This window comes from Channa argus, chromosome 1, assembly GCF_033026475.1.
Source record: "Channa argus isolate prfri chromosome 1, Channa argus male v1.0, whole genome shotgun sequence".
Classification (NCBI taxonomy): Eukaryota; Metazoa; Chordata; class Actinopteri; order Anabantiformes; family Channidae; genus Channa; species Channa argus.
Window position 1 is genome coordinate 29,519,470 of NC_090197.1, and position 22,865 is coordinate 29,542,334.

The window sequence follows — 22,865 nt, forward strand, 5'->3', positions numbered from 1 at the left end:
GCAAATTTTGATGTCACAGGTTTGACTTGCATTTCTTAATTTTGACATAAAATCTGTAAACTTTTTTCAGGCATATAAATAAATTGCAGGATGATTTAACAACTTTTTATTTACAGGGGATATTTTGTCATTTATAACAGTATACATGTTTTTCTTGGCATGAATGGACCTCCTAATCTGTAGTGAATGAAAAGCAGAAATTTTGTATAAGTAAATCAGAAATCAGGTGAGTATCATGTAAAGTCTGTTCTGATGATCTCAAAGGACGGGCTAAAAGAGGCAAGCTATGCTACATTCCAAAGTGGACAGAAAATTAGAAATTACAGGTTTGTTTGGCAGGTAACACTTGAAAAAAAAAAACAAAAAAAAACAAAAAACAAACTGTGTTGTCATCTTCAAAATGTTTACTTATGACCAACGTTGAGAGACATATGGTGAAATTGGAGGAGGGCAGATCATCTCTCAGATGGGTCACAACCCACAGAAGTAATTAGAAGAAAAACACAATATAAATTAATAAAAATGTTACGAAGTAGAATGTTCAAACGGACAGGGTTTTTTAAAAATTCAAAGAAAACAGGTCTACGATACACCTTCAGGGTTCAGAAATTATTTTTGAAAACTTTATTTGTGCCCAAACTGTTTTGTTTTTTTTTCCTGGGGCCTTAAAATTTTTATTTGAACCAGTTCATCTGATGGACAATCCAAATCACCAAACATCCATTGGATATTTACAGTCCTCTCCACGCGTGAAACGCAGCATTTAGAGTCCGACTCTGCTGAATATCTGTGAAAGTACAGTCCTGCAGAGTCCTGCTTCCTGGAGGTCTATGAAGCTGCTCCAATGTCCAGTTTCACTTCTCGCTTGTCACTGATTGGCCACAGGTGGCTCCTCGTCTTCCATTGGCTGGCTGCCGAAGCCACTGTCGACTGTGGCGTCTGATTGGACAAAACAAACAAACAAACAAGATGAAGGAGGAAACATTAGAGGGAAAGACTGAGGTTGGTACTAAACTCTGTCTGGAAAAACAGTGTGTGTGTGTGTGTGTGTGTGTGTGTGTGTGTGTGTGTGTGTGTGTGTTACCTGTGCTGTGTTTGTTGTCTCGCAGCTCAGCGTTTTTGAGGAGTCGGACTCCTTCTGTCAGACCGAGAGACTGAAGAGCTTCAACCAGAGTTTCGACTGGACCTCCACCCAGCTGCATACAGACGCAGGGAGGTCAGAGACATCACAGGTAAGGTAGTGTGTAATGTAACGGAAGAGTACTAGTATTAGACATTTTTCTACTCTAGTTTATTTGGGAGAATGAATGGAAAATTACCTTGTAGTGCTGCAGGAGGTGGTGACAGGGCACCGGACTGTCCTGGTAAAAGTGAGTCAGCGTCATCATGCCCAGCTTCTCTGCCAACTTCTTCCAGGGAATGTCTCCGTTGCTTAGCACCTCCACCAGCCGGGACAGGGTGTCTTCGTCAAGCACGGAGCTCTCCACCGCTGCAACATAGACCCAAGTGTCATATTATTGGCCTGGCCTTAACCAGAGGGGTGAATTAGAAAAGGTGAAACGAGGAACCGAGCGACCGCTTCATAGCCTTTAAAGTCATCAGCGATAAGAAGAAGCAAACCTTCACTGCTGCTGCTGCCTCCTTCTTTCATCTTCTTGCTGTGACGACTCGACTTCGGACTCCGACTGGAGTTTAACAGTTTCCTCACCTGAGGAGACAATGAGAACAGGTGTGGGCTTTGTTAGGATAATCTGACATTTGATGTGTGTTTGTTCTCTCAAGCAAAGAGGTTTGAAACTGTAGCACATTAACTTAACTAAACAGAAAAATCTCAAACCTGCTACATTTCACTGTCACGTGGAAAGATTAACTTCCTTACAGCTGAAAGATCTGACTGGGATCTTCTAAGGATCCACTAACCGTGCCCATTGATATTTAACTGTTTTTTTTGGGGGGGGGGTAGTTCAGTGGTGTTGCACTTGAACCCACTTCACATCAACACACAGTTTAACTCTGAATCCAGTCTGTCCTGTGCACGGTACCTTCAGGCACTTGGCAAGGTCCAAAGCTGTGTGTCCTGCACGTCTCTTGCGAGGGTTGACAGGCCGTGACGCACCAGCCTCTTGCTCTTTAACCTCGTCTCTGGCGGGTTCGTCTTCATCTGAGGAGGAGCTGCTGAAAAGCGGTTCGTCATTCTCCATGTTCTTATCAGCACCTGGAAAAACATCTCATTTAGGTATTTGTCACTTGATTAAAGCTCCTGGTCGCTACTTTTTACTCTACATTATGTCTTCAAAAGTACTTTACTAAACTTATTTACTTAACTTCATCTTTACAAACAGAAATACTCAGTCCTGCATTCAAAATGATTATCTGCAAAATATATTTGGTTTCCAAATTAAAAGCACTTACTCAGGTATATTTCATTACTGATGTGTAATTAGTGATGCACTAATGTGTTAATTCCTTCCTGAGATACTCGTGTTTCCTCCCCCCTCCCCTCCCCTACCCTCCCCTCCCCTCCCCTCCCCTCCCCTCCCCTCCCCCTTCTACTCCTATACCCTGCTCCCCTTCTACGTAGCTGATGGGAAATGTGCCGATCATTGTTCCTGGTATTGATTCATGTATTCTAGTCAACAACCACAAGAGTGCATAGACATAACGAGGTAACTTGATCCATGATTGCATTCCAGCATTACTCATCTGTTAAGCCACTTACTAAAAATGCCCCTCAGACCCCCAGAATGTACATGTCTGTGTGTGTGTCTTGTGTCTGACCTGCAGCAATAAGCATGGAGCAGAGAGTTGGGGAGCCCAAACTGGCAGCCAGGTGGAGCGGTGTGTTTCCTCCAAAGGTGCAGGCGTTGATGTCTGCCTTCAGCTGCAATCACACACACATTAAGGTTTGAAGGACAGTCAAATAAAATACCAAAAGCTCTAAATACACAGTAGTAAAACAGTAATTACCTTTTTAACATGACTAAAGTAATAAGCATGTGAGAAGCTGGCACTAGGAAATGTTTAGTCTTTCTTTCAGTTAATTTGTTAATCAGCAAAGTTTTCGAGTCCCTAGTGTGGTTTAGTTTTTTTCGTTTGCGAGAATTCTTGTTTGAAAAGGAACAACAGCTTTCAAATGTATTCTTAAGAGTAGCACTTGTACTTTACTGACATTTCGACACTATTTAAGTTAGTTGGGAAAATTTCCTCAAATTCATTCTTTTATCTGTGCCAGTGCACAAAGATAAAATCACGAGTAGAATTAGCTTTAACGTTGTGTGTGTACCTCTGTGATGAGCATGCAGGCAACCTTAAACAGGTCCTCTCTGATGGCCAGGTGGAGCGCTGTGCTCCCACTCTTCAGCTCAGGTGCATTGATCTTGGCGCCGCTCTCAACCAGTAGGCGGAGGCAGCGCTCACCATCTCTTCTCACTGCCAGGTGGAGCGGGTGAAGACCTGACAGTAATGAGAACAAAGGTTTTTTTAGCCACAAATGTTTCCTTTATAAAATAATAATGAATGGATTTTGACATCTTGGATTCCACTTGTATGTTATTTTACAGTACAGTGACTCGTCAAACATCCCAGACAGACACTGGGTGTCCTCTCACCGTGGTAGTCAGCGGTGTTCACCAGGTGGCTGTGGTGTTCTCCCAGGTGTGCCAGTAGCAGTTTGAGCATGCTGCTGTCCCCAGCCAGCGCTGCCAGGTGGACAGGGCTGCGTCCATCTTTGTCCGGCAGACCAGGGTCAGCCCCCGCCCTCAGCAACGCCTCCACCATCTTCACCTGCCGGGTGATCACAGCCAGGTGGAGAGGAGTCTGCAGGGACCAGAGGAGGTAGGGTTAGATGGGTTAGCTAGTGTTTTTTTTTTGGGCCTGTTAATGTATAAAGGGGCAGATTAGCTTGGACTTTTCTGTCTATTGAAAGCAACTGTGAGAGGTGGTCCTTGGTTTCCATAGGTTAGATATATTTTACCTGTTGGAGGTGGTTCACTGTGTTGAGGATGTTTTGCTGCTGGCTGCTGAGCAAAGTGTGGATCAGTTGCTGGATTACACCTGTCTGTTGATGAATGATGGCCAGGTGTAAAGGACTGTGAGAAGAAATCCACAATTTCAAATCAACAAATCATCTTTGACTGAAAACTAATGACAACATGAGTGAAAATGGTCTCAACTTGCTTACTGGAAAAAGAAGTGCTACTTCAGTTAGGTCAAAAAACTCACGTGTCTCCGTTGCTGTCCTGGACACCACAGAGGTGTCTCTGGATTGCTAGGAGGACCCGTGCGTCCCCAGTGCTGCAGTACTGCAGCAGGGCAGCAGCAGTCTGTCTAGCGTTCTGAGAGGCTCTGCTATGGAGGGCTGCAGCTAGAAACAGAAGAAGAGCATTGATAAAATAATAATCAGCTTACGAATAAGCAGAGTCACATCATCAGCAAAGAGACAGAACCACAAATTCAGACAATGTTAGTTTGGTCGTTTACCCATTTGAAAGAGCTGCTGTTGTAGTGGTGATCCTGTCTGTCGTGTCTGTCCTGCAGTCTGTCTATTTGTCTGAGGTGTGGACTCACTGGACATTTGAGCGCCGCCTCCACCTCCTCCTCCAAAGCCTGTGAAGCCTCCAGTGTAGAAAACTCCCGTTCCTCCTCCGTTCATCTGCTGGTTGAACGGAAATCCTGCACATGCAAAAAAAGTCCACGGTGAACTAGTTTCCCCAGAGTGACTGAGATATGGGCAGATCCCACAACCAGCTGCTGTTTATTTTACCTTTCAAAATGAATCCAATCAGATTTAACCATAATTCCAAATTATTGAAATATAAAATACATTTAAAAAAACTGAAATAGCTAAAGCATGATTTTAAACAGAGCAAGGTTTAAAAAGGCAAGGAACTCATTCCAGTCTACAGCATTCCCTCACTTAACTAAAGCATGACTGCACACAACAGAACAACTTTAAGTGGCAAGAAGAACATTTTTTAGCTTTGTTGTAATATATATGTTCCAAATGATCTACTTTAATTTACACTGAGTGCAGGAAATTTCAAATGGAAACTTGATCCTTTAGTTTTCCAGCCTCATCTGCAGATGAATCACTGTCATATTTTAATGACTAAACCACATTAAACACACATTCTTCTGTAGGACTGCATGTTTGTGTATGAGGGAAGCTGTGGCGGCTCTCAATGCCCTCTGTTAAATTCCTTTACCTCCTCCTCCAAAACCCCCAGCTCCTCCACCTCTTCCTCCTCCTCCTCCTCTCCAGGACTCATAGTGAGGCAGCGGCTTCTGCTTCTTCCTCAGCACCTCCTCTTTGTCTGCGGGGTGATGAGAAGAGGAGGTGAAAACAAAGATTGGAAACTTTAACGTGATAACGGTAAAAGGGGGAAGACAGGATCCAGTTTTACAGAATGACATGTTGTCTTGGCCTAAATGTTATTCTGCTGCATAACGAGTGTCTGGATGAGTAAGTGAACAGTGAAACTTGGTGCATGCCAATGTTTTCCACTGAGGGAAACCCCAAAACTGCAACCTACAACCCTGACAACAAATCACCTTCCTGGGGATTTACAATACAGGCAGCACCTCAGTAAATACTCTGTTTGTTCCACATTTTACATTAACACTTTGGGGTGTTTCCCAGAGCAGAGGCTGACCTGGGACCTGTGGTATGTAGGTGAATTGTTTTGGGTCGCTGCAGTCCCCAGCCTTCTTCCTCTTCAGCTGCAGGAAGACTGTAACGGGCCGCTCGATCTCTATCCGGTGATACGCTGGCGTTTTGAACACGATGGCGTACTGAGGAGAGAGAAAACACTCTTAACCATGGTTTTAAGTTTTTGGCTATTCCTTTGCACAAAAATGTGATTAATTTCATTAAATACTGGTCTCAGCTTGGTGTCAGTCCTGTTGTCCGAAAATCTGTTGTCCTTTGACAAATTACCTACATTTTTAGCTGCATCTGGTTATTGTTCATTAAGTATTTACCTTTGCAAAGATGAAGTTGAAAGTTTCACTCAATTTAACATTTATTGTGAAATAACATCAGTTCTTAGATCTCAGATATAATTCTCTAAAATTTGTTAATTAAAATTTCTAGAGTTTATTTTCATAAAAATTGTATGATTAGTGGATTCTCAAAACATGCACTGACTAACTTTATGTTATTGTGAAAGTACAAAACAAATAGGAGCTTCTGTATTTGAAGCGGAGTCAGGTGTTTAGTTTAAAACAGTCTGTAGCTCTGCCCTTGTTTCCTGTGTGAGATAACTGTGCTGCTCAGTGTCTCCTCTCACACAAAAGGCTTCTTTAGTTCTGACCAACGGGCTCAAAGATGCAGACACAAAGACTAACAATGCAGTTCTTTCATCGCTCCTGAGACGGCGCCACAGTCGTACATAGTAACTCATGTGACAACAACACAGATAAAACCTGGAAAGTGTCAACACTTCAACAAACTGGTCAGAACTGATAGAACCTTTCAGCTGAAAAAAACAAATTAATTTGCCACTGAACAGCTCTTCTGGGAGAAGCGTGACCTGGATGACAGAGTCCTCAGACATTTTTTGTGCATGGTTTGTATTAATGTTAGAGCCCATGAGCCAGGCAGTAAACCTTCAGTTGCTCAGTGGTGTGTTTCAGCAAAAGCAGGCAGTTTGCAGGAATTCCCCCGTTTCAAATAAAAGACAAGCTGCTGTTTTTCTCCACTCTTCTAGTTGTTGTGGTTTCAAAACACACACACACACACACTCTGTCTGTACCTGTTTGTGAACGTCTGTAGGTGAGAAGTCACCAAATGCCTCCCAGCCTCCTTCGTCGTCTTCCTCGTAAAAGCGGATCTCAATGTCATCTGTAATGTGCAGCACAGAGGCATGATGGGATCTTTTTCGTTTAAAAGACAGTCATTTATTTTCATTAGTTTTTTTACTTAAATCAGAGGACACAGATTACAGTGGAATTTATGAGAATGAGGATTTAGTAGCAAAAGTAGCTTCAATTATTGAGGGTTACATATGATTTTGTCTTAACTGTGGTGGATTTGTGGGAAGTTTGTAAAAACCTAAACAGTCAGCTCAAAAAGTCTCAGAAAACTTCTGATGTTTTTACCTTTCTGAACTTTGTCACACAGCAGGAAGATCTCGTCTCCTCCGAGCACTGTGCCACAGGTTTTATCCATCCTGGAGATTTTCAGGTTGGAGGCGTTTGGAGATTCTGCAGGCGAAACACAAACAGGATCAGTGAGGATATGGAGCAAGTAAAAAATTTTTTTTACAGAATTGTGACTACAGCCTCATCTGCTCAGTCTGATTAGCTCGTTAAAGACTGTGGTGAGTAGAAAAATTAACTGCGGAGGTAATTCTGGAACCTTTCTATGACATTTTCCCTTCAGCAGTAAAATGTGGAGCCTTGGACTCACTGCTGTCGTAGATGGGGTTGGAGATGACTGGTTTCAGCGCTCTGGTGAATCCTCCGTTGCTGTCCTGCAGGTAGGCTGTAAACTTTAACCTGACTATGTTCAGATCCATGACCTTCCCCAGCTCCTTGGCCTCTTTGTGACACGCTTGTTCTTCCCCATCTAAAGAGACAGAAACGGCACATTGTGGGACACACACCTGAAGCCTCATAACAACTTTGACACAGGTTTGTCACAGATGGCGGGGTGTGTGTGTGTTAGTTTGGGGTGGAGGTCAAGGTGTCTTTACCTGTGAAGGATCTGTTCAAGAGTCTTATCTTTTCATCTCTCAGTCTCCTGTACAAAATGTCTGCGACACCTTTTTTGGTCACATGGAGGATTCCTAGGTTACTGAACCTGCGGATAGTGACAAAAAAAAATAACGTTTCATCTGCACATTTTCTAGTTTTCACTGTAGTAAAAACAAAAATACAAAAGTTTTACTTTAATACTAAATGCTCTAGATTTGTCTCATTTCTGAAAAATCCCTTTTATTTCATTTCTTAAAATGTATATTAAACTAAAAAAATAATAGTGTGAAATGAAAATGAAACTTTACAGTTTATACTGAGCTCTTTATCCCATTATTATTGCTATTACCTCCTTTGATATATCGCATATTTGAATAAAAGAAAATTTTGACTTCCTGTTTGTACTTTCTCTCTCACTAATGTCACTGTTCATCAGAATAAGACACATGATGGATAAAAATCTGAGAACTTTCCAGCTCTCCTCCTTGACTCTGTCCCTGTTTACTTTTGTGTTTAATGTTTCAGCCTAAAGTGAAGGTGCACTAAGGGAACTGGATACTGACGATGCCGTGAGGTCGTTGGGGCCCACGTCCAGCACGCAGGTGCCTTTGTCGGTGCAGTGACGTCCCACCAGACTGTGAGCGTGGACGCGAGGAGGATCGCTGTGGGTCACCAGCTGGACCTCCACCCGGGCATGACCAGCGAAGTTGTTAATCTGAAACACAGGGATTAAACATTTCTTTAAAAAAAAAAACTGTGTCCAACAATTAACTGGTTTAATATGAGCAGACACCAATTTTTTCACACAAGTGTTTTACAGTAAGAGAAATAATTCCAAGTAAATTTGTACATATGAGTGTAATGGTTTAAAATATTTTTAAAGCGTTGCAAAGATCTGCAGCTCGATCGTCATGTGGGCAGCAGAGATGCTGAAGCCCAGTTTGACTGTGTAGTAAATTTGACCTGACATCTGTCCTTGTTATACTTTTCTTCAGGACAGGATCACTGTGAGGGGCCGTATGACTCTGCAGTACGTTGGCAGTGGTACTAGCAACATTTCTGCACCTGTGTGAAGTTTTATTTCTGCTTTGTTTCACCACTGACATTAACAGTTTTTATGCAGCAGAGACATTTAGCTAAATGAAAATGGCAATTCATTTAATTTACCTAAACAATCACCAAATTAAACACAAACTTGTCACTGTGGGTTTTACAATCTGTTTAATAATAATAATAATAATAATAATAATAATAATATAGTAATATGCAGCTCATGTCATCTAAGCAGTGCATGTGTCTAAATAAAATCGTTAATATGGCTGTTGATAAATTTAAAAAAACATTTAAAGTCTCACAAGAGAGTATTATGGGAAATGTAGGATTTCTGGAGCCACGCTAGCGACAAAGTCTCAATCAGGTCCACACTTTCCAGCTGCTTTACAGAAATGTACAAGTCCTGCTCCTTCTTTTATCATCCTGTGCAGCCCCACCTCAACAGTTTACCTCCCGCAGGGATTTTAAAAAAATAAAATAAAAAAAACATTTACAGCAGTTTTACACGAAGCACCTTTGAACCGTGTGGATGTTACCCACCTTCACGGTTGGGTACGTTCTTCTGTTCTTCTCGCTGGAGGCCCCCGGGAGCCCACCATGGGACGGACCCTCACACTCATAACGGAAACGAAAGCCCCTCTGCGAACACACAAATACACATTTCTTTACTCTGCAGTTGGTGTGTATCTGCACTATGTCTGTTAGATAACCGTCAGGCCTCAGTGAATAAAGTTGGTTTCTATTTTACTTCATTTACTTTTCCTTTTGGGTAAAGAAACATGAGCCATTTCTACACACACACACACAAACATTTTTATAAATTTCTTAACGCTCTTGATTCCTGTTTCCCAAGTGTGTTAAGTTACCGTATATTTTTGAAATATTTTCCCTACATTTCATCTTCATAATTATAGTTTTATTTACAAAAAATATACTGGGAACAACAACCAGTTTACATCTTAGCTACTTGATGTAATTCAGATGACACTCAATGCCAAATTAATTTAATACTGACAGTCTTGTGACAGGACCTTAAATCCTGGCATTTCCCTCAATCATTTAACTACTGTACTGTTTTAGCAATTACCCCTCTAAAATAAAGCAGTAGCTAACTTGCAAACAAAAAGCAACAAAAGGTCAAAACCATTGTTGATCTTAGACACTGACAACTAACACAGAAGAGCTTCCACTCTTTGAATCTTGATTTTCTCATTTAAAACAAAAACAAAAACCATTTCCTAAGTCTTGTATAAACTGAAAATATAACTGATTTGCATACGCGCAGTCAGAGGACTGTATTTGTCACCGTAGCCATGTGACCGGCAGCAGCAGAAACTCCCTGACTTCCTGCTAACTCGTCAGCTCGGTGCCATGTTGTTAAATGACTGTTGGGAAAACCCTGGATTTAAGGAAGTGACTGTTACAGTAACATGTGGATCAGTGTGAAGACGGGGAATCACCACTTACTGTGTTTATGTATTTAGGTAAACAGAGCTTTGTCTTGAAGGTCCAGTCTTTTACTGTATGTCATATAATACACCTGCACCTTGTTGCTGATTAGACATATTAGACTTCTGTTACACAAATGTTTCTATGTATAACAGTATAATAGTACTACTGCATAGCAGTTGAGATGCTTTTATGATAATAAACTATTTTGTACCATAGTATTAAACTGGATACTGTAACTATAGCTGCTCCTATAATTCTAATGTGTTCCCTTGTTTGCTTTAGCTTATTAAGGCTGCTGTTAAATCTCATTCAAACTCAAATGTGGACTGAACAACAAGACCATAACTGCCTGTGGAATGTCAGTCCAATTCTATGTAGACTTTGGTCAAATGAATTTGTGGCATAAAGGCAGAGCAGCAGTGCACCAACATGATTCTCTGTTAGGTATGTGATTTTAGCAAAACTTCATCAACTTGTCTGTTAAAAATATGCTCTTGCGAAAAAACAAAAACTCTTCTCCGGAGTTACAATTTAATTAATTGAGGACTGGAACTCTGCAAACTGGACTGGTTTGGATATGATATTGTAAGCATAAACATGGACATTTTGACAAATATGCAACTTATTTCAGTAGGTAAATAAAATACTTTTCTCACCTGTTTGGGCTCCTCAATGATTTGAATGTAAGGACCATGAGCTGAAACACAAATACAAGTTTAATTAATGACATGCACGGACTCCCTTACTATACCTGCTGAAATTCATCAATCACTATGACATGGTTTCGCAATTTCACTAGCCACTTTCAGTATTTCACCAGCTTTAGGAATTTTTAGATGCAGTAAAAAGGTAGAGCGAGGTGTTTTCCCTGTGAGTAGGTTCGAAATTGTAGCTGTAACTTCCCAGGTTCTGTACATTAACAGGTTGTGGACAGGACAAGGTCTGTTTCTCATAATAGGAGGACATTAGAAAATTCATTTTGGGGTTTCCAGGTACTGGACGGGTTTTCCCGTAACAGAGAAAGTCAAGAATCAAAAATGTTGGACACATTTGTCTGGTTCTGGTAAAAAGTCTAAAATGTCTCAGTCCATTCCACGTGTAAGAGAATATATTAAACATCAAGGCTTTAACTATCAGGATGTCCCTGTGGTTTTGAGGTTAAGACCAAGAACACCAATGTCAGTAGTTTATATAAAGTGCGGAGCTTTGTATTTGAAAGGTCTTTTGTTTGCCTGCACAGAAAAGGCAAAGAGTTTATAACGCACATTGTAGCTGTCAAGGTAAGGTTCAATAAATACTACACAAAGAAAGGCTAAAAGACATTCTAGGAAAGAAAAGGTACAGAAGCTTCGGCATACTCTAAAATGTGTGGGTTTCAGTACCAACCCGTTATTACATCACCTTTCCAGTCTGGCATCTGTAAAAATGCTCAGAATGAGAACCGAACTGGTTCTGTGTCAGTCAAAAAGGGCAAGTCAGAACATTTAGGAATTAAAGGATCCTGTACTGTTCAGTGTGGAGGGAAGGTTTGGGGTCTTCCAGTGAGACGACAATAACAAGTATAAAAGTCATTATTTAGGGCTCATCTAATGGAAGCAGATTCAGCAGAGCAGGCATTATATCCTGGGACTGGATATACTCATATTTTAGCTTAGCCTTTGTGCTCTTTAAAATTAATAAAAAAAGAACATTTAATAAAAGAAAAAGATGCTTAAAAAAACATGTAAGAAGTTTTTAAAAATCCTGCATGAAATGCTGCTGATGGACTTCTTTCTGTGTGAGATGGGCATTACATATTTAAATCTACCTGTGTCATACCACACTTCACTACACTGGAAAACTTAAGATGTCACTGTGAAGTCAACAGTCTGCGTACCTGTCTCAGGTATGTAAGGTTCTGTCTTTATGTCCACTGGAGGAATGTAGTCGAATGGCATCAAATTCAGCTAAAGAAGAAAAAAAAAAAAAAGATTGAGAGATTTACCTTTTACATTTATTCCACCTTAAAAATTAATACTCAGTAAATTAATGTCTTCATTGATTTCCACAAAGCCCCGAGAGCCATGAAAGCAGAAGGAAAGAAGCATTTTGATGTGGTTTGATTTTGTTTGTGGTGAAGGAATGATTAATGATCAATTATCAGAGGTACCACAATAACTAACTGATCACTGAGATTATCCAATAAATTCTTATATACAAAAAAAGAAAAAAAAAGAAAAGAAAATCTTGAATTTTTTTATTAAACAAAATCATCTCTTTGGGTTTTTCATATGTTGACATTTTTATATTTTTCACAAACTAAAAGAGTAAATTATCTAATAACAAAAGGTGAGCCCATTGTCACACGATACTCACACGTTATCTTTAGATTCATACATAGGAGGAAACTATATCTGCATGGGCTGAAATAAAAGGTCAACAAGATAGTGTGTTCAGAAAAAATTTGCTGTGCTTCAAAGGCATTTAAATGAGGGGAATCTAACACCATTACTGCTAATGTCTGTTTCTGTAAGTTCTATTATTTCTGAACCTTGTCACATGTTTAAGTTTTGTTCCTTGTCTCCAGCTTGTTTCAGGTTGTCTAAATTAAAACGTATATCTGAAAGTTTATGAAAATGTACAAAGAATTTGTTTTTCAGCTTAAATAAAATGTTTACACAGACATCAAAAATTAAGCTATGAAAAAAAACCTGCTCATGGATATATGAGTTCTGAGCCAAAGCAGGAAACACTAATGTTACACATGAAAATCATTCAATAACTTTCTGCATGAATTGGGAATTTTCCCCCCCTTGGTATCCATATCATTCTGATAAAATGGCTTTTAATAAAAATGAGCTTCTGATTGACATTTGATAACGATGTGAGATTAAATATAAGGATAATTATATTGACCGTGTGTGACAAACTTTTACATGATGCATCACAGTTTCATGAGCTCAAATTCAGTTTTGACAACAGTTCCTGTTGCCAATAATTGTAGCTAAAGGTTTTAACATAGATTTATTTTTCTAAACTGAAAAGAAGTAAATCAACTTCCTGCAGCTAATAAACATTAAAATTATCCTTTGTTCAAATATTAAATGAGCTTAACTTTAGAATATTAAACTGTAATTATGTGGTGCAGCATTGCAAACACATGTCGTAGCAAGTCCCTTTACTTCCTGCAGATCACTTCAGATGCTGACATGTCTTGCAGCATGTTCAAAATAGTCTCACCAATTTGTTTTTTTAAATTTCAACTTGTGTTTTTTTTTTTATTAATTCATGGAAGATTTTAAGATTGGCTTGCTGATCTGTTGTAGAAGTAAGACTCTTTTCACTGTCCCAGACTGCAGGACATTTGCAGATGCTAGTTGTATCCATTGTTTCCTCTGGCCCAAAGAATATTTGCACCCCATGGTTAACATCTAGTACATACTCAGGACATCCACACTTTAATTAATAGTAGTAAAAACTCCTTTTAACATCCATTTGCTGCAGTAGGTACTGACTGTACTCTGTACTGTGAAAATCTAAACGTTTATAAATATAGTAAATTAATTCAGACACATAACATTGGGGGGAATAGATTCAGAGGTGGCAGAAATACATTTTATTTGAGTATTGAGTTTTGTAAGTACTTTAATAAAAACACTACACTACAGTACAACCACCTCAATTAAACTATATTTCATTTACTTTACATAGCAGTGCTGCAGTAAGAAATTAGATTCTCTGAGTTAATGACAAGTATTTTAAATACTTAAGTACTTGATGCTGTTGATAACATGAATAAACAAGTTCATGTTTCAGAGCTTGCTAAGTTTAATTAGCAATTATAGATTTAATTAGAGATTGAAAGACAGAAGCATCTCAAAAACCTGATTTCTGACTAATCGCTTTGAAAAATCAACAACATTTATTTCTTCTATTCACTAACTGAAGCTTTAGTTAGTAGCAATGAAAAGGCAAATGTTAATGGAAAGAGAAACTACTTTGAATCTCTTTCCTCTATCCAAAACAATTCATCAGCATGTAGAATTAATTACACTCTGTTTTATCAACATACATTTATAAGAAATGTAAATGTAAAAAAGGACTCACCTCATTTTCGTAGACGGCAAACTGAGTTTCAGTCATCCTGCAGAAAAACACACAAACCATCAGTGTGTGTAGTGAATATTTTCTGACCTGAGTCACTTTAACACCCCCTGTGGAGCTGCTGAAAGCCCCGATCCGATGAGAATGAAGACAGAGATTCAGGAGGAAACAACAAATAAAAACAAATCTGCAGCAGTTTCACTTTCATATGACATCAATTGACGTTTTCTCTCAGTCTTCTTCTTTTCTTTAACATTTCCTTGCTCTGTCACTGTGTCTCTGTGTTAGCAAAAATGTACTCCCCTACCTCCTCCCTTCTTTTCCCCTCTCTCTGTTTTCAGTCACTTCCTGGAAGTGGCTGAGCTGAGGAAAACCCCCAGAATCCCAGACCAGCACTGAGGGGGGCTGGGCTACAACGGTGACGTCAGCACTGCTGCTGCTGCATTACTGTTTCCTACGAAGACAACCAGGAAACTAGCTCTTTTAAGAACTAGACCAAAAAGACGGAGACAAGAAAGAGAAGAAGAAAAATTAAAGAGAGAATGAGAAGACGCGCAATGAAGTGGACAGAGAAATAAAGAGTCATCTGTGTCAGTAATGTAAAAGCTTATACCAGGTAACCAGTCACAACAACAACCACCACCAGGTAACTACCACATCCCCATCACCATCCCCTGGTGTGTGTTCTGCAATCAAAGTTTTTTTCACTCTGTTATTATTTCTGACAAGAATTATTTCTAAAACGTTATGATTGAATTTTATTGCTGTATCAAAGGAAGTTGAAATAAGTGTGGTAGTGCTTTAAACCTTCACTGTTAAAAAAAATAAACAATAAAAACACGCAGCCACACGTCTGTTTGATTTAGGGAAAGATCGTAGTCTATGATCCATCACCAGGAGTGACTGTTAGCCTTGTCATAATTACTACAGTCACTAGATGTCACCACCATATCGAACACATCTATGCACCTACTGACAGAACAGTAGGTTCCCTACTGAACCTCGACTATGGACAGGACAACAGTGGAATTGGCTGTGCAAATTAATTTGCAGAAAGTTTTGGGTGCAGTGTCTAACATTCAGCCACCGAATACAGTAAAGAATAAAAGCTGCCCTTACCCATTTGTGAATATTGCAAAAATGTAAATAAAGTAGAATTACATAGAATATAAAGATATAGATAAGCCAGGTCATGCACACACAGCACCCATTTGCATTTTGTTCAAACATATACTTTGCATATCTAAAGCAACAGAATTGCTTAAGGAAATGCACTGGATTCGATGATATCTTTAAGATGTATTGCTGACAGTCTGACTGAGTGATTGCTGTGAGAAATAATTATAAAATATTAATCAAATATAAAACAGTTTGAAACAGCCTGAATCGCATCAGAGTGATGTAGGCACCTGCCACCAGAGGATCGAGTTAAACAAATCCTTGTGTTGTCTGCGTATGTAAGGATATATGGTAGATTTCCTGGGCAAACCCGAAATTAGTGAACTGAGAAAATATATTGTTTAATAAAACACTCACGCTCAGCTTGTAACAAACATTGTCAACAAGAAACAAGCAGAAAGCTAAAATGCAGCAGAATTAAAGCACAAACACGAATGAACCTCTTTAAGTAGACAAATACAGACTCAAACTGACCTGATGGTTCATATTCTGTCCTCGGAACTCTCTTGTCCTCCTCTCTCTGTTTTTTTGTCTTTTTGGTTTGTCACTTTCACTTCCTGTTGCTTCTCAGCTCTGGAACATGCCTCACAGCAGAATCTGACTCAAATTCGAGCTCAATCGTCTACTTTACCAGACTTCAACCACGTCCCTTGACAATGGGACAACCCCCCCTATTTAGGACAGCCAATCATATTACAGCAGAGGCAGTCTTTGTTAACATAAAGCCACAGCAGGTACAGTAAAGAGAGAGGCCGCCAAAACAGAGGAAACCCAAGGGGGAAATTTGTACCCTGGGTATTTCTGTGTCCTCTGGTGTCTGCAGGAATCCACAGAGGTGATTTTACTTTTGTATTTCTCTGAAACAGGACAGCAACAGTTTTCTATTAACCTGACTGATGAGATGTTTTATTCTAATATCCTCCTCTGCTTCAAACTTCCCTAGAACATCTTTCAACGAGAAGACCTAACTTTGATAAAGCCCTATTTAACCCTTTGTTTCAACAGATTTTCCCCCACATTTTATCTGATACATAATGAATATAAAAGTAATTCAGTAAAGCAATCTAAAATTAGACTCTGAATCAGCCTATACTAAATGAGCTGTGACAACAGCAGCCATTTCATACAGAAGCTGTGGTTTTGTAGAGTAACAGAATAATTTTTTAATTCTCAATTTAAAATTCAAAAAGTCAAAATTCTGTTTCATACCTGGACATTTATATCAGAGTGTGTAGATTTACTCTGTGCCGTTTATGGGGATTTTAAATATCCCCTGGCTTCGGGAAAGAAACTAATAAAAGCCTAACACACCTGGTTAACAATGATCATTTTTAAGATGTTTAAATTATATATTACATAAGGTAAACAGCTGCAGGTAACTTCCCTGTGAAATAAGCCCCAACTACACATTACAGAACAGGAGTTAGTTTCAGTCTGTTTCACCTCTAAGGTTACAAGTGATCAGACGTTGCACCTGTACATCACTGCAGTGAGGTGAGATGTTAAATCACTGCAGGTCAATCGAGACCACATTTTCAGGTTGTCATAAAGCCACAGTAGGTTCTGTTTACTATGTTCTACTATGTACTATGTTAATTTAAATGCTCCCTAACTTAGCTTATTGTGAAGAGGTGCTGTTGACTGAGCCTCAATCTTCTGACCAATCAGAGAATAACAATTTCTGCTTGATCAGACAATTCTGCAGCTTTTGTTTAGAATGTTCTGCAGCTTTTCATTTATTGTGAATTGATAATGACTGATAACTGAAGGTCTGTGCAGTGGAGAAGTGAGAGGAAGGACTGGGTGGAGCTTAGTGGATTGATACAGTTCCACACCAGTGCAGGGATGGTCAACTCCAGTCCTCTAAAGCCTAATCCTGCACTACCCACCGCTGATTACCTGCATCAGGTGTGTTCAGTCAATGAAAAGCTGGAAGATCAGGGTTGTGCTGGATCAGCTGGACAATAACAGGGCTCTAGTGCCGACTTGTGTATTCCTGCTTTAAGTTGCTCTTTTAAAAAGGGACCGTTCTGATTTCTTATAAATACTCTAGTTTTGTGAGAGTCTCTGGGCAAGACACTAAAGCCCCAACAGCCCATTCTCCTCCCCAGTTCTGCAATGCCGGTCCAAGCCCGGTAGAAATATGGGAGGGTTGCGTCAGGAAGGGCATCTGGCGTAAAAACTGTGCCAAATCAACACGCGGACAATGATCCGCTGTGGCAACCCTGAACTCACGGGATAAGCCGAAAGGACAAAAAAAAAAACTCTAGTCTTGTGTGAGACATCTGCAGGAGCTGTGACATGTCAGACACTCAAGCTCTCAGACAGGTTGTAAACAAACCGACAGATTTCCAGATTACACCTTACTAATACTGTAAAACTTCCCGATAGGTTGGACTTAAGGACATTCAGCTGGACAGTATGATAACATGAAATTACTAAACAATGTAAACCCTTAATTGGTTAGTTGCTAACTCTAAATTGGCTGTAGGTAGGTGTATATCTCTCTTGGTGGCCCCGACATTGACTGGAGACCTGTCCAGGGTGGGCCCTGCCTCTTTTATCTCTCAACCATGTCCAACACCCTGGGCCTCAGGTGAGCTGACTCAGGTGGTGTGTGGACACATTAAAGTTTATCATCCTCTCTACATTTTGCAACTCATGCAGTATCAGCCCCAGATTGTCTGTTCATCAAAGAAAGTACAGCAGAAGATCCGGCAGCAGCTGAGGCAGCTCAACCTGTCACAGTCAGTGATGGTTCACATCTACACTGCCATGCCAAGTCCATTCTGACCTGCTCCACCAGGACCAAAACGTCACGCTACAAGAACAGTTTCTTCCTGATTTCTGTTTTCCTCTTCGCAAGAGCCACTAACAGTCCAACAATCCACTTCTAATGCACCACATTAATGCGATAGATGTGTTGCTGCTCTTTACCCATTGCTCACTCGTTCTACTGTTTGAGTGTCAGTTTTACCGTTTCCTGCTGTTGCTGTCAGGACAGTACATTTCTGCTGATACAGCACTCTGTCCCAGACAGTGAAGGGTTCTAGAACAAATGTAATCTAATATGATGTGCATTGTGAGAAGCTAAAGAACAAGTGCAAACAAAGCAGAGGTCATGCACACTTTAACCTGACTTGTTCTTATGAAAATTCACTTCAGATGCTGTAAAAGGTGACAGGGCATTTATTTTGGAAAGAGACAATATTTCCTTATGACGAAACATGTCCCTCAGTGCAGCAGTGTAGGTCACTGAGCTCTGTGGGCCAGAGGAAATTCTTAAACCAAGTTCTGGATTCATGTCGGGGTTTATCAATCCCCTTAATTTACCTTTTCAAACATTATCAATAATGAAACACTAGCGGAAAACTTTCACACGTCAGAAAACACACAAATCAAACGCACCTCAGAGCTCCAGCCGTGTCTCAGTAGAAACACTGAAGATGAGGGATGATGATGATGAGGGCAATGAAGGCTGAACTCCTGTTCTTGTTCCTCTTTCCTCCAGGGATTTTCCTGCAGACACCACATAGTTAATCACTGCACACACAGCTCAGCGATGGATTCAGATCTAAATGCATCAGTGGGAATTTCCCTCCCTCCCTCTCTCCTCCTCCTTCTCGTGATTGTTTAGGGACAATCCTCAATTGCCAGTAAGACTTAAACAAACAACAGAGTGTTGCTTCTCTTTAGGGTTGGGCAACATAACGGTGTTTTTACAACATTTCTGTAGAAACAATATAAAAACAAACCCATTCAACATCTGTTTGACCATCATCTGCTGAATTAAACCAGCAAAGGAGCTGAAAACTAGAATCTGAAAATTTCCTTCACAGCCTCACGTATATGTTCATCAGCAATTAAAATCAGCATCAGGTCTGTGCTTCAGAGCCACTGTCTGCATCCATTTGTTCCAGCATTTTGTTCCTCTGACATACAAAGTCCTTCTGAACTACCGGAGTTTGTTACTGTTGCTGGTCAAACATCTGCATCGTCTAATTCTTGGGACGCTGACGTTACTACACTTTGTCTGATAGAACTTTCTTCAGTTCAAACAGCCATTTCCACATTGGGCTTAAAAAAGGGATTTGCAACTGAATAAACTAGGCACACTGAAATATTTGTTTTGTCTATATTGTCCTGATTCAGAGGGCAATTGACACACATCTCAGTTTTTGTGCACGAGCCAAAAACATACGTTTGGTTAAATAATCAAGCTACAAGATCAACATGACTGTGGCTGGGTTTTCCACATTTGACCCACTGATGGATTAAAAATTAAAATAGCTGGGTGATTAGTGTGTCCATCTTTAAAGCAGAAAAGGGCCAGCTTTGGTACTAATCAATAAAACTGTGTAACTTCATTTAATAACAATAATAATTTATGAATAAAATAAGCCCTAGGACTCAACCTCAGTTGAATTATTCAAAGTTATCATCAATTAAATTATTTAAGGTCAGCTAACTCTGCAGCGACAGGTAGAATGTCTTATTTTACAATACAAGTGGAATTATTTTAATAATAAATCACATCTTAACTGTGACCCAGGACCCAAGATCTACAACATTTCAAAAAAAGCTAATTATTGCATAAACTCCTGAAATCCTACAGTTACTCTGTTACACAATCTGATCAAACAGCACAAACTGTTTCCTTCACATTGTATCTCACTGTTTGTTTCACTTTGTTTTTTTCCGTTTTTTCAAGTCTGATTTAAGTTACATTTGCTGTCGTTGTTCACATTCAGGACGAAGACCAGTCAAACTTTAAAGTGGCCCAACAATCAGCTGCTAAACTACTTCAGCTTGATGTTAGTGCACATCTGAAAAAGCTAAACCATAGAATAACCGTCTAAATCCCGACCGTGGGAAACATTTTGTTCTTTTCTTAGTCTGTTAAGGTCGAATCACATGGTAGAAACACAGATTTTAAGCTACTTTACAGCCTGGCGTTCATATCCAACCTTGAGCAGGTGTGAAGGGTTAAAATCAAGTTTCAGTCTGAGTACCTGAGCTCAGTATGTGCGGTTCATCGAGTATTTGGTTAGTTTATCTCACTGGCACTGAATCAGCAGCAATTTATCTTCGATTATGCTAAAATAGTTAGAAAAAAAAAGGATAAAAGGTGAGTTTTACCTGTATGAAGCAGCCGCTTCGCCGTCAAACACAACAATCCCAAACTAGAAAGAAAAACGAACACAAGTAATAGCCACTTCCTGTTTAGGATTCCCAAAATAAAACACGGAATCGAGGCTGGTCATCCACTGTAACTGCAACTCCGGTTTTAAGTGTAATTGTTTAGTTCTACTTTTAGTCTATCAACTACCAGAAAATTAGTTTGGATTAAAAAAAATATCAAACACCGAAACGATTAATTAAAATTAATCCAACTTGTATTTTGACCCAAAATTTCGGATCTCAAGTAATTCCCATTTTACATTTTCAATGTGGCAAAAGGCAAGGTCTTATATTGTTGCTTTTATTATATATTTATTAATAAAACCATAACTAAGGATATTTGTATTTACATTTCGCTTTATTCTTTCCATTATTACAATGATATGTATGCAATTATATATGTATAAATGGAAAAGGAGGGAAGTACAGGACAATTACAGTAAGAAAATGAATGCCTTTATTTTGAAGTCAAACCCTCTCTACCGGAGTTACGTCCTGCCCTCCTCCACGAACCTGACGCAGCTCAGCTCCGTTGTCATGGTGACAGCAGTCTGTCAGTCAGCGTGGAAACCCCCGGAGCTGTAGGGGAATTCCGGAGCCACATGGCAAATACAGCCCGATGATTGGTGGAAAGATCGTCCCGCCCACTGGTCAGAATGAATTACGTGATGCAGAAAAATAGAGTCGTACAAAAAAATTTAAATTTAATTAAAACAAAAATAAAATAACTGCAAAACACTGTCAAAAAAACAATAAAACTAAATATATTTACATAATAAAGACAATAAACATAAAAACTGTAACAATAAAAAATTCAATAATAACAAATTTTATTTTTTTATTTTTTTGTCCTTTCGGCTTATCCCGTGAGTTCAGGGTTACCTGGGAGTATTTTCTTCCCACCTTAAAGTTGTATCTTTATTGTACATTTGTGTATGGTGATGGTCGTGTAAAAACTGACTTTCTATGTACCGTCAGAAATCTAAAACAAACATCAGTTACTGGTACAACCCCACAGCATTACAAGCTGTTACACGGGCACAGAAACCTGTTCCTGACATGTAATGTTTAATCATCTGAATCATTTGTTTCTTCCTGTAGCTACATGGAAGAATAAAATCTTATTGTTCCCATCAAAGCATTAGAGTGCACAGCCAAGAACAAATAGGCAAACAATAAATAAAACTAAAGTACTGTATTATTATTATTACTAATATATGCACAGTGATGGAGTGGTTAGCACTGCCACCTCACAGCTAGAAGGTCCCTGGCTCAGGTCCCTGACCAGCTGCAGCCTTTCTGTGTGGAGTTTGCATCTTCTTGTGTGGTTTCCTCCCACAGTCCAAAGACATGCATATTTAATGCATAGACTCTTAAAAGTACCTTGGTGTTCATCTAAAATATAAACTGGACTGGACAAATAACACAGACACCCTTCATAGGAGTGGACAGCACAGACTGTTTCTGCTGAGGCGACTAAGGTCTTTTGTAGTGCTAGGAGCAATACTGAAGACCCTCTTCAACTCTGGGGTGGCCTCAGCCATCTTTTATGGCATGGCGTAATGGTGCAGCAGCATCTCTACAGTATTATGAAAGAGACTGGATAAGTTAGGGGATGCCCCTTGAACTTGGTACAGGAGGTGTGAGAAAGAAGGATGGTAGACAATCTCTCATCATTGCTGGAAAACAACTCCAACTGGTTCTCTGTGTGTGTGTCTCCTTGCTGCCCCTGAGACAGACTGAAGACCTATTCAGGGTGGACCCCACCTCTGTTTTGGGGAACTTAACTGATTTAATATCATATACTCGTCTCTCAGATTTCAGGGCTCCTGTTTTTCCCGATTTAAAAAGAAGTCAGCTGGCTAAGGTACATTTTCCTATTGTGCCCTTCCTCTGAAATAACCTCCTTGCTGACATCAGCTTCACCTCTGTAGAGATCTTTAAATGCATTATGTTTTATGTTCAACTTATTTTACTGCAGGAAACCTGAGCCTAGATCCAGTTTCTGTCCAGGGGATCAGTTCCAGGCTCAGTGAATTTCTGTAGACTGCATCTTTAACTTCTCTCTCATGTCTCTCTTCTAGTTGTTAGATGTGACAATGACATGTATGTGTTCTGCCTCTTCTGTGTTTGTGTAGTCCATCCTGTTCCAGGTCTTTAGAGGACATGAAGTCCACTTCCCACCTGGCATTAATCTTTTGTAAAAAAATATGTTTACAATC

At 39.7% G+C, this 22,865-nt stretch overlaps 1 protein-coding gene across 4 annotated transcripts; it reads right to left on the reverse strand.

Moving 5' to 3' along the window:
- Positions 1-91: 91 nt before the first annotated feature.
- On the reverse strand, positions 92-20,686 carry nfkb2 (nuclear factor of kappa light polypeptide gene enhancer in B-cells 2 (p49/p100)). 4 transcript variants are annotated; one of them, XM_067480520.1, is made up of 25 exons: positions 20,602-20,686; positions 18,871-18,981; positions 14,287-14,323; positions 12,556-12,602; positions 12,077-12,146; positions 10,857-10,897; positions 9,289-9,387; positions 8,259-8,410; positions 7,695-7,801; positions 7,409-7,567; positions 7,099-7,203; positions 6,753-6,841; positions 5,652-5,790; positions 5,205-5,312; positions 4,480-4,671; positions 4,222-4,363; positions 3,974-4,088; positions 3,609-3,816; positions 3,284-3,453; positions 2,779-2,881; positions 2,043-2,215; positions 1,621-1,708; positions 1,320-1,489; positions 1,085-1,196; positions 92-939 (listed from the first exon to the last, which is right to left on the reverse strand). In XM_067480520.1, the coding sequence occupies exons 5-25, from the start codon at positions 12,135-12,137 to the stop codon at positions 869-871; spliced, it is 2,604 nt and encodes an 867-aa protein (XP_067336621.1). In that variant the 5' UTR covers positions 12,138-12,146; positions 12,556-12,602; positions 14,287-14,323; positions 18,871-18,981; positions 20,602-20,686; the 3' UTR covers positions 92-868. The 4 variants fall into 4 exon arrangements, with proteins under 4 accessions (XP_067336621.1, XP_067336592.1, XP_067336603.1 ...); XM_067480491.1 differs by lacking the exon at positions 12,556-12,602; XM_067480502.1 differs by lacking the exons at positions 12,556-12,602; positions 18,871-18,981; positions 20,602-20,686 and adding an exon at positions 15,937-16,076.
- Between the last annotated feature and the right edge of the window lie 2,179 nt (positions 20,687-22,865).